This window comes from Gadus morhua, chromosome 3 (genome assembly GCF_902167405.1).
Source record: "Gadus morhua chromosome 3, gadMor3.0, whole genome shotgun sequence".
In the NCBI taxonomy this organism is placed as follows: Eukaryota; Metazoa; Chordata; class Actinopteri; order Gadiformes; family Gadidae; genus Gadus; species Gadus morhua.
In genome coordinates this window covers 2,994,375-3,008,820 of record NC_044050.1, presented here as the reverse complement: position 1 = coordinate 3,008,820, position 14,446 = coordinate 2,994,375, and the positions used below count along the sequence as shown (strand labels likewise).

The window sequence follows — 14,446 nt, the reverse complement described above, 5'->3', positions numbered from 1 at the left end:
GCACGGGGAACCAACGTATTGAACGCTGGTGGTGTACGTTGCGGAGTGAGGGTACTCAGTTCTGGATGGACCATTTCGACCTATGTCAAAATAATGAGATACTATTTCAAAATAATGAGATGCTATCTCAAAAGAATGAGATGTTATCTCAAAATAATGAGATAACTATGTCAAAATAACGAGATACTATCTCAAAATAATCAGATCATATGTCAAAATAATGAGTTATGACCTGCATTTTTTTTTCTTTTACCTGGCGGAAACGGGCTTCCATATTTTGTAAAGCGTGTCGGGTTGATTTTAATATAGGACACCGCGGTAAAAATGACGTCCGTCAACATTTAAAGTCCCTGAAACATGTCCGTGCTGCCGGGGCACAAAAGGGCGCTCAGGCGATAACGGGTTTCATCAGGGTTAGGGCTATTCATTGTGAATACATACATAATGATACATAAAAAATAAGTTTTTTGTTAATGAATACAGTTATTGTGTATTTATTTATATACTGAAGACTACATGATGAATATGTTGTCTATAAATAGCTACTTATATGCACAACATCCCTTAAAACCAACATTTGTAACCACCTCTGTCATCCATGCTCCCCACCACCGGCCCCGCCCCCCGCCGCCGAAATCTCCCGGATTTTGTTGGCAGGTATGCATACATTAGGCCTATAGTTTTTATTCTGTGTGAGATATCGCTCTGCATTATGTAAGATTCATTATTTAAAACAAAGAATTTGGAAAAGAGAGTAACATTAATGATACACAATAAGTCCATAATTGTATTGTTGTTGACAGGTTTAGTTAAAAAATCAGCATAAAGCATAATCGGCATAAACTAATGGCAATATAACGGCGAAAAAAACATATACCATTACCAAATAGTGTGTGACCATTTTATAGTTGCCCTCCAAAGGATTTGACACAGAGGAATATTTTTTTCAGTGTTAAGTAACTGTGAGATAAATTAATGACAACCCACTTGTCATTAAAATATGAGGGATTATATTAACCAACCATATAGGCCTATAACGCAGTCAATTTTTCTAATTTTCTTATTAGGGAGCAATAACATGTTTTTTGGAATGTGTAAAAATAGACTATTGCCTACATAAAGTGTCCGGATTAAAAACAGTTTACAGTTATATTGATTTAGGAAACTCTGGGAGGCACATGCGGGGGGGACAAAGTCCGCCGCCCCTCTAGGAAGGCTACGGAAGGTGGCCTTCTGGCCTGGGGGCCGTATGGATCCCGTTGCTGACCACCTTGCATGGTGACTTGTAGTTATTTATATACCAGAACGCGCTCCAGCTCACACACCCTGCCACTCCGTCCCGCCCTCCAGAGCGCCGCCTGCCTGCCGCTTGATGGCCAGGCGCGTCGGGACCTCCAATCAGTTGATAAATGTCACCTGCTGGATCGCCTTCTGGCAGAGAAGGATAGGAAACGGAATCTATCGTGCTAGCAAAAGTTACCAGGATCTTAATACTGAGAAAACATGAAGATGCCACAATATCATTTTGGGCTCAAGAAGTCCATCTTTGTGCTAATATTTGGAATTCTTACGAAATGCTGCTACTCGCAGGTGAGAAACCTTCTTAAACGCAAACACTAGGAATCCTAACGCAACAGTTAATATTAATCTCATTGCTTGTGTTCCTAGATTATTGAAGATGATGTTACTAATGTTTCGGGTAAGACATTTGTATTATACCGTTAATAATATTTATGATGTTAATAATAATAGTTCCCTAAACATCAAAATTACTGTGATTTGAAAATAAAAAAGATAGTTCAGGTTGACCCAAAAACACCTAAGCTCTTTCATTACTCTTTTACTTTATCACCCAAGCAACATACACGAAATGCACTACTAAATAAATCTTGGTAATTTCTCTGTAGTTTTTAACATCAGATGAAGAGAAGTCTTATCACATATCGCATCCCGCTCGCTCTCCCCCAGACGAACAAATGGACGAGGGCGGCCACGCCTTCTATGCGCTGCGGGGCTGTCACCAGGTCCTGCGTGGGGAGAGCGGGGAGTTCTTCTCCCCGGACTACCTGTGTTCCAACCCGGCCCTCTGGTGCAACTGGACCATCCAGGTGGACCCCACCATGCGCATCCAGCTGTACCTGGAAGACCTGGTCCCGTCCGATGCCTGCCACCTCAAGCAGGATCAGATCCATGTGGACGAGGCCGCGGGCGTCTACGGCGCTCACAAGATCCTGCAGAAGTGTTGGCGCGAGGCCAAGTACATCTCGGTCTCCAACACGCTCCACGTGGTCCTGCTGATCGGAGGGCACCCCAGTTACTCGTACAGGGGCGTCTACGGGCGCTACCAGGCCTTCGGACCCCCGGCGGTCTACAACCCCCTTGACAAACGCACGGAGCCCGATAACATCTCATGGATGGGGACGAGCGTTACAGCCGTGCCTCCTCCTGGGGAAAGGGGGACTGAATATTTACCCAAGAGCAATAGTGGAAATGTGGAATCCGTAGTGGTCGACGGACCAGCCCTACTCTCCCCAGAGAAGGATGTCCTGGGGAACGATTACTACCCGCCGACCTCCACCCTGCCTGTGATGCAGCACTGGATGCCCGGGCCTCCAGCAGAACAAGCCGGCACCCTGAGAGGCGCTCTGATTGTGATAGAGGAGGAAGGCCTTGCTGTGCATGAAAACCACCGCACACCGTCCCCAGGGGTTGGGGAGTCTGAGGGCACCTCTGAGGATTCAATCCCAGCGTCCGCTGGGACTCTGCGAGCCGGGAAACGGGCGGCGGAGAACCAGTCGGACCACGAAGCAGTCCATGCTCCTCCGAGCTCCAGGCCATCGCTGCACAGCTCCACCGCCACTCGCAGAAATGTGGAAGAGCTGCAGTCAGACGAAAGCACTTTGACCTCCCCAGCGCCGCAGAACATCAGTTTGCCAGCTGAGCATTTGATGGCCGTCACGTCGATGCAGCATTCAGAAGAGGTTGAGGTTGAGGGCACACGGCTCAGCAAGAACCCTGAATCACCACCTCCTTCCACGGATCACTTTGTGTCCGTCCACACCCAGAGAGCCCCCCCACCTGCACAGCCCAGCGTGGTGGATCAGCGGGCGGGTCCCAGAACCACGGGTGGGTAGATGTGGCGTAAGTGTGCAGTAGGACGTGCTATCCCTTTTGTAGAGTCAAGGCTGTGGAGCTGAACCCAAACTGGACTCCAGGTCCTCAATCTTCTTTGTAACAAAGTAGTGCTGCAGATTATAGGACGTTGCTCTTTTCCCTGTTAGGGTTAACTTGGTCTAGTTTTGGGAAGAATATAAAGCAACCACTATCACATTCGCAATACTTTAAGAAGCATTGTAGAGTAGGCCTTGCCTCATATTTAACAAATATTAGTATTATAAATGTCAGTGCACTATGGCTTGTGGCATGAATTCGCTGGTGGGACAAAATGTGCATTTGCAGTTTTCATGTTTCTTCAATGTGCTCGTGTCTGCCAGGAGATGACAGGATTCACGCAGAGTTTGGACATATACCCGGTGGTAGGTATTTTAGATTTAAGGGGCTTTGGAAAATAAATATTATTTTGAGGATCTTGTATGACTTGTTGATAAGTACTGCTGGTTCTCTTTATTTTTTGGCCCATGTCAGATCACCTTTTTGAGGTCGGTGTCGAGGTGAACTTCCAACACAATCCTGAGGAACACTGGGACCGCACAGCAAGGTCCATGCTGCTCTCTGTGAAGACCTTGGTATGTCAAGAGCTGCGTGTTAAAATAATAAAAATAAATATACTTATTTAGTATATCCAAAGAAGGTGTCTGTATGTACAGACTAACCCTTTAGATTGCCTAAATTAGCTTAAATCCAATATCTCAAGCTTGCTTACCATTTGTGTATGAGAATATTAATTTGAAATGTGATGCAATTGTTCCAAACTGTGCCATTTCAAAACCTTTTGTAGTTCTGCTTCTTCTTCTTCAGATCAGCAAGCAACTGGAATTTCTTTCTACCCCAAAAATGTTGTCCAAAAGGATAAAAAGGTGTGTATCAGAGCATTCAAATGCTGATATGTTGTGTGATATTCCCCCCAATTTCGTTGCACTTTGTGCAATGACAATAAAGAGATTCTGATATACGTGTGTGAACGCGGGTAAGCCTGGGGGTGACCTTGGCCTGTGTGTGTGTGTGTGTGTGTGTGTGTGTGTGTGTGTGTGTGTGTGTGTGTGTGTGTGTGTGTGTGTGTGTTCAACATTTCTTGAATCTTTCATTCTTACCCTCATCACTGGCTTGGCGGATTTAACCTTTGAATTGTTAGGGTATTTTCATGTGTCGAATGTCCAGCCACTTTTCTAAAGAACTAGTTTATTAGAAACTAGTTTATTTATTAAGTATACATTAACGGCAGAGTTGTTCTCCGGGTGGGTGTGTTGGCAGGCTCAGTGCGGGGGTCCTGTACATCCTCTGGCTGCAGCTCTCAGAGGGGGTTGCTGGTCAGCATGTCCACACAGCCATCCATACCATGCTGCAGGAGCTCATAGAGACCAGCATCAAGCTGCAGGACAGCCAGAGCCATGCCGTCATTGTCTCTGTCTCCACAGCAGGTAGACCCTGGCCCTCCTGGCTGCCCTGCTCCTTGGCCTTGGGTTCGGTCAAACTATTAGCACAACATGAATATGAATCATGAACCATGTAAACAACCAAATTTAAATATCCTCATCTTGGTTTTTTCAGTTTCATATCCCTGTCAAAAAGACCCTGCTGAATTGAAAAAACATTTGTATATTCCTTATCTCTCCTTATAAATATAGACAAGATGGGAATTCATTATTTCTCTTCATAAATGTCATCTGTCGTGTTATCTGCTATGCAATTTCTTTCTATCCTCTTTTGGTTTCCCATTTGTTAGATGTCAACGAATGCGGCACTCACTTAATGCTATGTGACACGAATGCGGAATGTGTGAACGTGTTCGGCTCCTACTCGTGTCACTGCCGGCCAGGGTTCAAGGACGCATCGCGGCTGGGCTCGGGAACGGTCTGTGTGGATGCCAAGGCCTCCGGTACGGGCTCATCCCAGTGAACCCATTCCACTGCTGGTGGTTTAAGTCTGTGTTCCTCCAAATGTTTCCTACTATAGTAAGGGTCGCCACGGGTCAAGGTTCCCCATTATTCCCAACTTGACTGCATCATTCTTGAGCAGGATGCCTCAGCTCTGCGGTGTCTTGAAAGTGTCTCTATTGATGTAATGTCTCACAAATAAATCTAGAGTCTGCAGACAGGCTGAAATCTGGGGGAAACTCTGGCCTGCAGTTGAGCATGTGTCCATAAAACTTTAAAACGATAAGCAGGCTTTGTCATGTTGGAATAGTTAAGATAATAACACAAAAAATGTATATACATAGAAATTAGGAATAAAAGCGCTATAACCTTGTGTAATATAAGAATATAATGGCTTTAATCAACTGTGATTATCCCAGAACATGTTTCCCCCCACTGCTTACTGATGGTCCCTGGGTTCTTTATAGGATGCCGGTCCGGACCGTCTGCAGAGGTCACCAAGGGCGTGTACGTGGTGTTCTTCCTGCTCAGCGTCCTCATCCTGACCCTCCTGGCCTCCATGGCGGTCATGTACAGCCGCCACCACCGCGGCACCTTCCTGCTCCACTGCCACAGGGACGGCTTGACCGATGACATTCCCCGCCCTGCCAGAGAACGCCGGAATTTCGACGCAGACGCGGACCTGCCCCCGCCACCCCCGCCCATACGGCGCCCCAAGGACGGCTGGGCCCATCCCAAAGAGGGCTGGTCTCACCCCAAAGAGTGCTGCCCCCCTGTTGACGTGCCATTGCTGCGCTTCAACCCCATCCTGCCACTGGACGGTCTGATCGATCCCCCAGAGGAGATGGGGAGGCAGTGACGGAGTGGTGAACGGGGTCCACCCCATCAGGCGCTTGGCTTCTATTCTTTGATTTATTAAACTGTAGATTGACTACATTTTCTTTCACTTTTCACCACAAATATATGAGCCTTACAATGGTCTGAGTAAAAAAAAAATATATATATATATAGTACTTTCTTTGATTATTGAGTATCCTCTGATTTGGGCCTTATTGACTAAGCATTTTCTTGAAGCTGATTGTACTTCTAATGGCTGCATGAGAAGGAACCGATGCATCTCCACTCTGATGTTATTCCAGCCAACGGTCGGCTCGGCCTGTCCCTAGAGACTGTACCATTCATGTGGTTCTCGATGGTATCTGCTTAGTGCAGCTCCGCGGGCGGCAGGGCTCCCTGCTGAAGGGCGCCTTCTGCTGAACACATGGGGCTGAAGGGTTTCAGCGGGGCCGGGTGTGTGACCTTCTCACAGCAGGGTGTTCTCGCTAAGCACCAGGCCTACCACATGTCTGGCAGCACCACCTCCAGGTGGGCCTCTCCGATGGATACACTCCATGTTTTCATCTTCTGCTTGGTTTGCTCTTGTCTCACTTTTCCACTGAAGATCATGAGATCATGTTTCATGATATCTGTTGCTACTCACTGGGGACCACAAAACTAATATTAAACCTGATGGGCTTGCGAACATGCATGGGGAGGATGACAAAGATGCAAATGTACGGTTTAGGGCAAGTTATCAAGAGTGTACTATCATACGACGTCAAAGGTTCACCCAAAAAAATCCCGGTTATGATAATATTATGTATTGACTTCCAATGGTGATTTGCCAGCATCTTATGGCTACCTCTCTGTGTTGGAACAGCGGGAAATGGATTTGGGCAGAAAGTGTGAATGGAATTGCTATTGAGGTACAAATGAAATGAAGTTAACTCTCCATGTCATGGTCAAGGGAATGGCATGAGGATCAATTTAACATATTCATCTTTGCCTATGCCCAAGATGAATCAAAAGCAGTTGGGTTATCTTTAAATATTCTGGATCAAGCCTGAGAATGTTGGCTCTAAATGTCCAAAGGCAAGGGTGACAGATTAAAAACAGGAGGCGGGTTTAAGTGGTAAAATTAGTCTTTCAAAAGGCAGCATCCTCCGTGCCAGGGTGTCGCAGCATCGCTGGGCTAGGTGCTAGCCATTAGTAGGCATACGTACCTTATCCTTTGCAGTGTGCTCTCACGTGGCCCGTCTGCTGAGCCACCTCTGGTTTATAGCAGGGCTCTCATTCTTTGGTTTCTTTTGTGTGTCTGGAGGTGTGAGTTGCTTGGGGTGATGCTGTGATGCTGGGGGTGCTCTTGTCCACATGTGGTGCATTTCCACCAGCGGTTACACTTCGGCCCAGGACGCCTCAGCCCAATCAACGGACAGCGTGTGTAGCTCGAACTTGTTTGCACCCTTTGAGACGTCTCAGTACCCCAATGGAGGAGTAATGCGAGATGAGTACGGCTCAATACGGCTCCGAACCGACTCGCACCCGCCGGTGGAAATGCGCCATTACAGTGAGTCAGTTGAAGGGCATGGATGGTGGGTGCCTTTGCACCTATGATGCCAAACACAATCTCAAGTTTTAACAAGGTTTGCATTGAAGAATCAGTTGACTGCATACTGCGGTTCCCTCAGACATCCCCATGTCATCGTTAATCAATCCCTAGATCATAGATACATTTTTCATATTGCTGTTTTGGTAGCCTAATTAATTTTACATTGTTTAACATGATCAATAAATATGAAAGTAAATGATACAAAACAGAATTACATTCAAAAACGTTATTATAGTATATATCCTGTTGTAGGGAACACAGCTTTGTAGTTCAAAATGTTAAGCGGGTAATGGCAAATATGGCCACAGGTAGTCAGGTGGGGGTCCACTCCCAGCCGAAAACTACCACCATCCCCCATGTCCAACGCCTACATCGAGGCACAAGAACCCTTACCCTAACTGACCATGGATCCTGGAGCCACTGTATCCTGGAGTCACGTTGGGTTAAAGTAAATTATTTGAGGTGTTCTAACATTATCGAAGCCAAATAGGAGAGAAAACTGCAGGCTGTTGATATTTACCCCCCCACCCCCAACTCTACAGGCCTCTTAGATTCACGGCAGGGTTAGCACTGCCAGGGATGCTGCAGGCTCCCTGCCTGAGGGCGGGGCTAGAGCCTCCTCTGCCTATTGGTTGAGGCCTACGGAACATGGAAGTCACCCCTCCCATTGCCTGACTGGGGTCACGTTGCAGGTTAGTTAAGTTCACTCTAGGGTTGGCTTTCTTTTTATCTAACTATGTTATGCAGAGCCAAAAGCAAATGTTCCTGACATTTTTTCACAGTGCATTATACCAAATCCTTCTAGATAATCTAGTATACATGAACAAGGGGGTCAGAACATGGGCTCCTCCCAAATATACAAACTAATGACAAGAGGCAGAGACCATGTCAAAGGTCAAAACACACACACACACACACACACGCACGCACACACACACACACACACACACACACACACACACACACACACACACACACACACACACACACACACACACACACACACACACACACACACACGCTCACTTTAAAGTTCTGGCCTGATAATCCTGAGCTCCTTTTTCTTCCAATCCATTTTTTATGTCTTTGACTAATTTCATAATTCCTGAAGCACAGAACAGTTTCTAAAGTGGGCGGGCATTCAGGGGCTAGAACTAAATATTAATAATGCAACCAGAGTGCATCAACAAGTGCTTTATTAATGCAATACATTTGTATTATTACTGTTCTTTTTCGTATCATTTCCTCTCCATCTGTTCCCAGTTCGTCTGAAACCAATGGAGATACATATGATGTACTACAAAACCATCATTACATATAAATGTCTAATAATATCACATTGAACTCTGTTAGTTGAATGGTTGATAAAGGAATATACAGATATGTATATAACTGCATAAATAAAAGCACAAACACTTGTCATTGTATGTGAGGATTTGTATTTTTCAAATTGTTATAGCTTAAAATGATTATACGCTATTACTTATTACGGAATAAGGTAGCAAAACAATGGTATTGGTTTTTCAGGCATCTGAGTTTCATTTCCAAACCAATCACCACAAAGATCCTAAAATGAAGCTGAGCCTCACTCATCTAGCGCACCAGCTGTTGATGTGTTACTTTTAACGAGCGCAAACAAAAATAAAGTCTGTTCCCCTAAAACGTTCCCTTTAAAGTTTTTCATTGCATATGTGATCTTAAAATTTGTGAATTTATGAAACAATTAAATTGAAAAACTGATGAGTTCAGCAAATGATTCCGAATTGATTATGAATGTTAAAAGCTTCACACAGACAAAGAAAATGCAGTTAAACATAACCTAGAGCTAACACGTCACATTTCTATGTAAAAGTGGTGCGTTAGCTGCCTGAGGAAGGCAAGGAGTTTGGGGCCGATGATGTAGGTCCTAGTCTTGTTGTAATGCTCGGAGATGAAGATGTCAGAGACATGCTGGGTGTTCTCGTTGTACTTGACCAGTACTCTGTCCTCGTTGCTCAGAGGGTCATTGGGGTCGTAGTCCTTCCTCACATCATACGGCAGGTCTTCTGCGTGGGGTGAGTGGAGGTTGCCGATGGTGAAGTATCCCAATGGCTGCCCGTCTGGAAGCCTGGGCAGCAGGTCCTCCTCGTTGCCAAACGGGTGGAATCCGTATTCTCCGGCGACGGGGTCGCACAGAGCCTCCATGTTGTTATCCAGGCACGCTTTAACGTACCACTTCAGCAGCCTGAGGCCATGGCGAGGGGGAGGACGACCGAAGCCGGTCTTCTGCAGATCCTCGTCAGTATCAAGGGTTGGTGGCGCTGAGGCCAACACCACAGACAGCAGCAGGGAGGAGAAGAGAATGGTACTCATCTCTGGAGCATCTGCTAGACAGGAAAGGATACGATCATGATACCAAACAAACACTTAAAATACATCACTGGTGCAGATGTACATAACTTAATCATAATGACATCATGAAAATACAAATGACTCAAAAGTTTGCTTTGTTAAGATTGTTTTTTCTCAAAAGAATGAATGTGTGCACTTACCAGACCTTCAGATATTTGGCTCTAGCACTATCAAACAACTGCCAGTTAAACATTACAGGAAGTGCTTGTGACACAAATAGCAGGTAGGCCACCTGTGGTTAGCGTACAGTTTCAATGCTGGTTCCTCTTCCTTTATGGCTGCATAGCTCTTCAACTTGTGATTGGCTGGCTTATGTAAACCAACTATTAATATTAAAACATAGTTGGTTTTAGTAATTATTAAACCTATTGGCAAAGTATCCTCACACACTTTAAAAAAAATCAACGTTTTTATTTATTTATTGAAAATGTTGTCAAAAACGATGTTCTCCTTTTTGGACAGGTGGGCGTAGGGTCAGGTTATGCAGTTTGGTTTACACATATCTTCCACTGGTCAATTTCTTGTGTTACATGGCTAACTGGAATGGGACCTATCTGAAAGGGCGTGTAAATGCAAATGCAATGTTCCGAATTTCCCCTTTTATAGGTTGTCATAACCTGACCAGACGGTGCCAGATGGTTTGTTACACAGAACCATCTGGAATGTCGACCTTGGAAAGGCACTATATGATGATTGCGTGAAATATCTGCCTTTCACCTTCCATTATGTATCAAACAGAACCACTATCGGCCCTTAAAAGTTTTCTTTAAACTTTCTACAGATATTACTACACTTGGGGAAATGAGAAAAGTCTCCTCGAGTGAAGATCAATTTGAGTCAAGTTTCCAGTTCCTTGCAACTTCTGTAGTGGACATGTGATTTATAGAATATTGATCGTGCCATTTTTTATGCAATCAAAATTCCTTCACATTTTAGCAAAGATTCACTGTACAGAAAAGTCTATCCGGACGGGCATTATGGGTCCAAGAGGCAAAAATGTTCTGCAAGTCAAATAAGGCATGCATTCCAAGTATCAGAGATTTTCCTCCATCGGGGCGACGGGACTGATCGTTTGAATTTGACTTTGGCTTATAGCGTTCTCTATGGGGAAATGGTACCAGAGTCTCTGTTTGTGCAATCAGGGGCTGAGCTATAAGCATTTCCAATTCAATATAATAATAAAACATAAACCCTACAATATCCATAGATATCCATAATATCCCTGTATAGCCCTGTGAATATCTGATGATCATTATTAAAATATTATAAACATTGCAATCTATGCCATTTTTTCACTGTTACTGTAAGAACCCAACTTAGAAAATTAAAGGGGTAAAATGTTTTTGCCATTCTCCCGTAAGCACTATGTGAACATTCCACTTTGATGCGAACGCAGGTGGTGTTCTTTCCCAAATAGCGTATGTTGCGTAAACACGCCACGACACGTTAACGTGCATTTTCTAATTGTGGCCAATGATGGACTTTGAATCCTACATATCAGTCATTCATGAGGAGGTTCTGTCAATGATGAACAAGGGAGCACGTGCATAAATGACTGACACTGTGTGTCTTACATTTTAAGATAGTTTCGGTATTACCATGTGTTTCAATGGCAAATTTGATGATGCTTTGTGAATCACTTCCTGTATGGCTAGAGCCCCCAAATTGAATATTGCATATCCTTGAGGCCCTCCTTCATATAAAAGGGACCCCAGGTATCTAGCTCACTCTCAAGTGTCCTTGACCCCTAGGTCACCTGATTACATCACTTCCTGTAGGGCTATCTTTATAGTATATTATTACGTGGACTTGGGGGTGGAAACAGATAGCAGGCTAGTTGTACCCCATGTACAATGGAGGATGCTTAGGTTGCCCTGCTCATCTCCAGGCCCCCCTCAGGGAGTGGTGCCAGAGAACCTAATCTCCCAGTCAGCCAACTAGGGCTCCCCAGGAAGTGCTGATGAAGCTTTCTACTGAAAATGGCCTATCTAGAACTTTTCGAGCAAACGGCCGCCTGGGAAAAGAGTGCAGTGGCTGATTGGGGTGGGATCCGGGCCTTTTTTTTGTGGGGAGGTCCATAGTGTGTGGGGAAGTCTGATAGCATCAGACGCAGCTATTCATACTAGCCTCAAAACTGCCATCCTCACCCACTATTGATAAGGCATCCCTTCATGCATGGAAATACGATCCCAATCAGCCTGCCCGGGCCCAGGTAGCCAACCTCGCTCACCTGACCCAGAGTTGGCTTACGGGCGGGAACGGTCCCCCCATCATCAACAGACTTGTGATGGACCGTTGCATTCAAGCATTGCCTTCAGAGTCTAACCAGTATGCTGCCCAAACCAGCCAACACACTTTGAACAGGCTGGTGGATCTGTTGGAGAACCAGCAGGTGCCAGTGGTGATGTTTTGCACCAGCAAACCTGAGGTACTAAGGGCCAATTATGTGGAGTCGAGAACCTAACGAGAGCCTGGAGAAAGGGACTAGCTGGCAAGCCAGACCCCACCCGGTTTCTCGCCTTGACAGCGGCCTGGCAACAACCAGGATTCTCGTCGCTGAGTCATTTCTAGACAAGACGGCCACATCTCCTGGGGCTGCCCAGCCCGAGATGTACCCATGCCCTCAACCGAACGCTCAGATGCCCCTACTCAACCACGGCCGTCCCTCACAACCTGTGGGTCGTATAAGGAGACCCAGTAGCAGCTCAACTATGGTAGTGCAGTAACCCTCGTCCAGCCAGCGTATGTCGGACGGTTGTCATTCCAACGGATTCTGGTGTCCTGTGTCCATGGAGACGCCAAGGACTACCCCACGGCCCTCATCCAGACCCAGAACCTAAGGGGCCAGCCTGACTGCTGGTGTAGTCCCCAATCCCCCAGTCCCTCTACTAGTAGGGATAGATTCCCCACTATTTGGACGGTATTGGGTAGCCCAGAAGGTCAGAACCCGGAGAGCCAGATGTGGGTAACGGCTGCGCAGAAGCCTCTCCCAATCTGCCCCGTTGTACGAAGCTCAGGTGTCTGTGACGGGGCATTCAGGGCTTTAGTCCCCTAGAGAGGAAGAACCGTCTGATCGGAGTCAGGAAAACACTGCAACTGCCAGTGAAAACCAGGCAGCCCACCAACCAGACTCCTGTTCTCCCAATTCCCAGAGGCGGAGGTGATGGGGCGTACTGCAACCTTCTCATCCTTCTCCCCATCATAAAGACTCCAGGTCAAGTCACCTATAGGGTAAGGCAACCTGGCTGGCAGGAAGGACTCCCCCATGCTGAGTTTTAAGTCTCCCAATAGTAAGGTCACCATCTTGAAGCCATTGTCCACATAGCATTTATTTGACAGGGCCGGAGCCTTTTTTCAATTGTTTCCAATGAGGATAGAAATGCAATTGCATTTGAATGCTTAGACATTGAGCAAGTGGCCAGTGTCTTCCTTCAGAGGTTTAAGAATCTTAGAGCGCTGTCCCTGTCGTTGCTTTTCCCTGCCACTCAAACGCAGATCGATAAGTGAAACTAAACATGTAAACTTTAAAATGACCAAAGACTAGTTGTTAGGGTTAGGGTTAGGTAATATTTTTGGCCTAAATCTTTAATATATGTTTCAAGCTTTGTTAAACAAGCCAAAAACGGTACGCTAATCGAATAGGGAATCGTTTTATATTTTATTGACAGCCTATTGATTATGATTGCTCACACCGGTTTCTGGTATAATGTCGGTAGATAGACCCCCTTGTTACAAGGTCTTTCAGATAGACACAAGACTAATTACCAACAGTCTCAAAATAAATATTCGTGAGCCGGAACCTTTTAAAAATATATATTATTAATTAATTAATTAATTAATTTCATTCCTCCCACCTGCACCTCATTTCCTGATCTCAGTCTCTCCCCATATAAAGTCCATATATTTACATATATATATATATATATATATATATATATATACATGTATGTATGTATGTATGTATGTATGTATGTATGTATGTATGTATGTATGTATGTATGTATGTATGTATGTATGTATGTGTGTATGTATAAGTCCCTACTTGGTTCCCTTGTCCCTTGCTCATTTGTTTTTGTCATGTCCCATATTCCTTGTGGTTCCCAATTTGTTTTGCCTGTTTTATGAACAGATATTTTGAGTTTCTTTATTAAAAGCCTTTTTTCAGATTCCTCTGCATTTGGATCCCATCCCTGCTCGTTCCTGCTGGCCCACCAGCACTGGTCGACGGCTTCTTTAGCAATTGGGCCAAATTGCTAAAAAAAAGCAAAAAAATAAAAATTACCAATCTATTTCACATACATTCAAAGATAATATAAAAAGGATTGAATATATTCTCTCTCCTGGACCTATAGGATAGGATTTAGGATGGAAATATTGATACTGCTGGATTCAGATAGCTGTTATTACACCTTCTCTCTAGTTAAAACGCTTATTGTATTGCTTGCATGAAAAAGTATTTACCCCTATGTATCTTCTCTACTGCAGTTATATATATAGAACATTTCTCAGTAATAAAACAGGCCCGTTCACTGTGAATCCATTAGATATTTCTTAATAATTAATTTTATTCTAC

The 14,446-nt window shown here is 44.9% G+C and overlaps 1 protein-coding gene across 1 annotated transcript; it reads left to right on the top strand.

Annotated features, from left to right (window-relative positions):
• Positions 1-1,303: 1,303 nt before the first annotated feature.
• zgc:66455 (CUB and EGF_CA domain-containing protein) lies at positions 1,304-6,077 on the top strand. Its single transcript, XM_030350661.1, has 9 exons — positions 1,304-1,590; positions 1,669-1,699; positions 1,969-3,126; positions 3,495-3,536; positions 3,646-3,746; positions 3,979-4,037; positions 4,432-4,598; positions 4,904-5,056; positions 5,522-6,077. The coding sequence occupies exons 1-9, from the start codon at positions 1,504-1,506 to the stop codon at positions 5,911-5,913; spliced, it is 2,190 nt and encodes a 729-aa protein (XP_030206521.1). The 5' UTR covers positions 1,304-1,503; the 3' UTR covers positions 5,914-6,077.
• Positions 6,078-14,446: the final 8,369 nt, after the last annotated feature.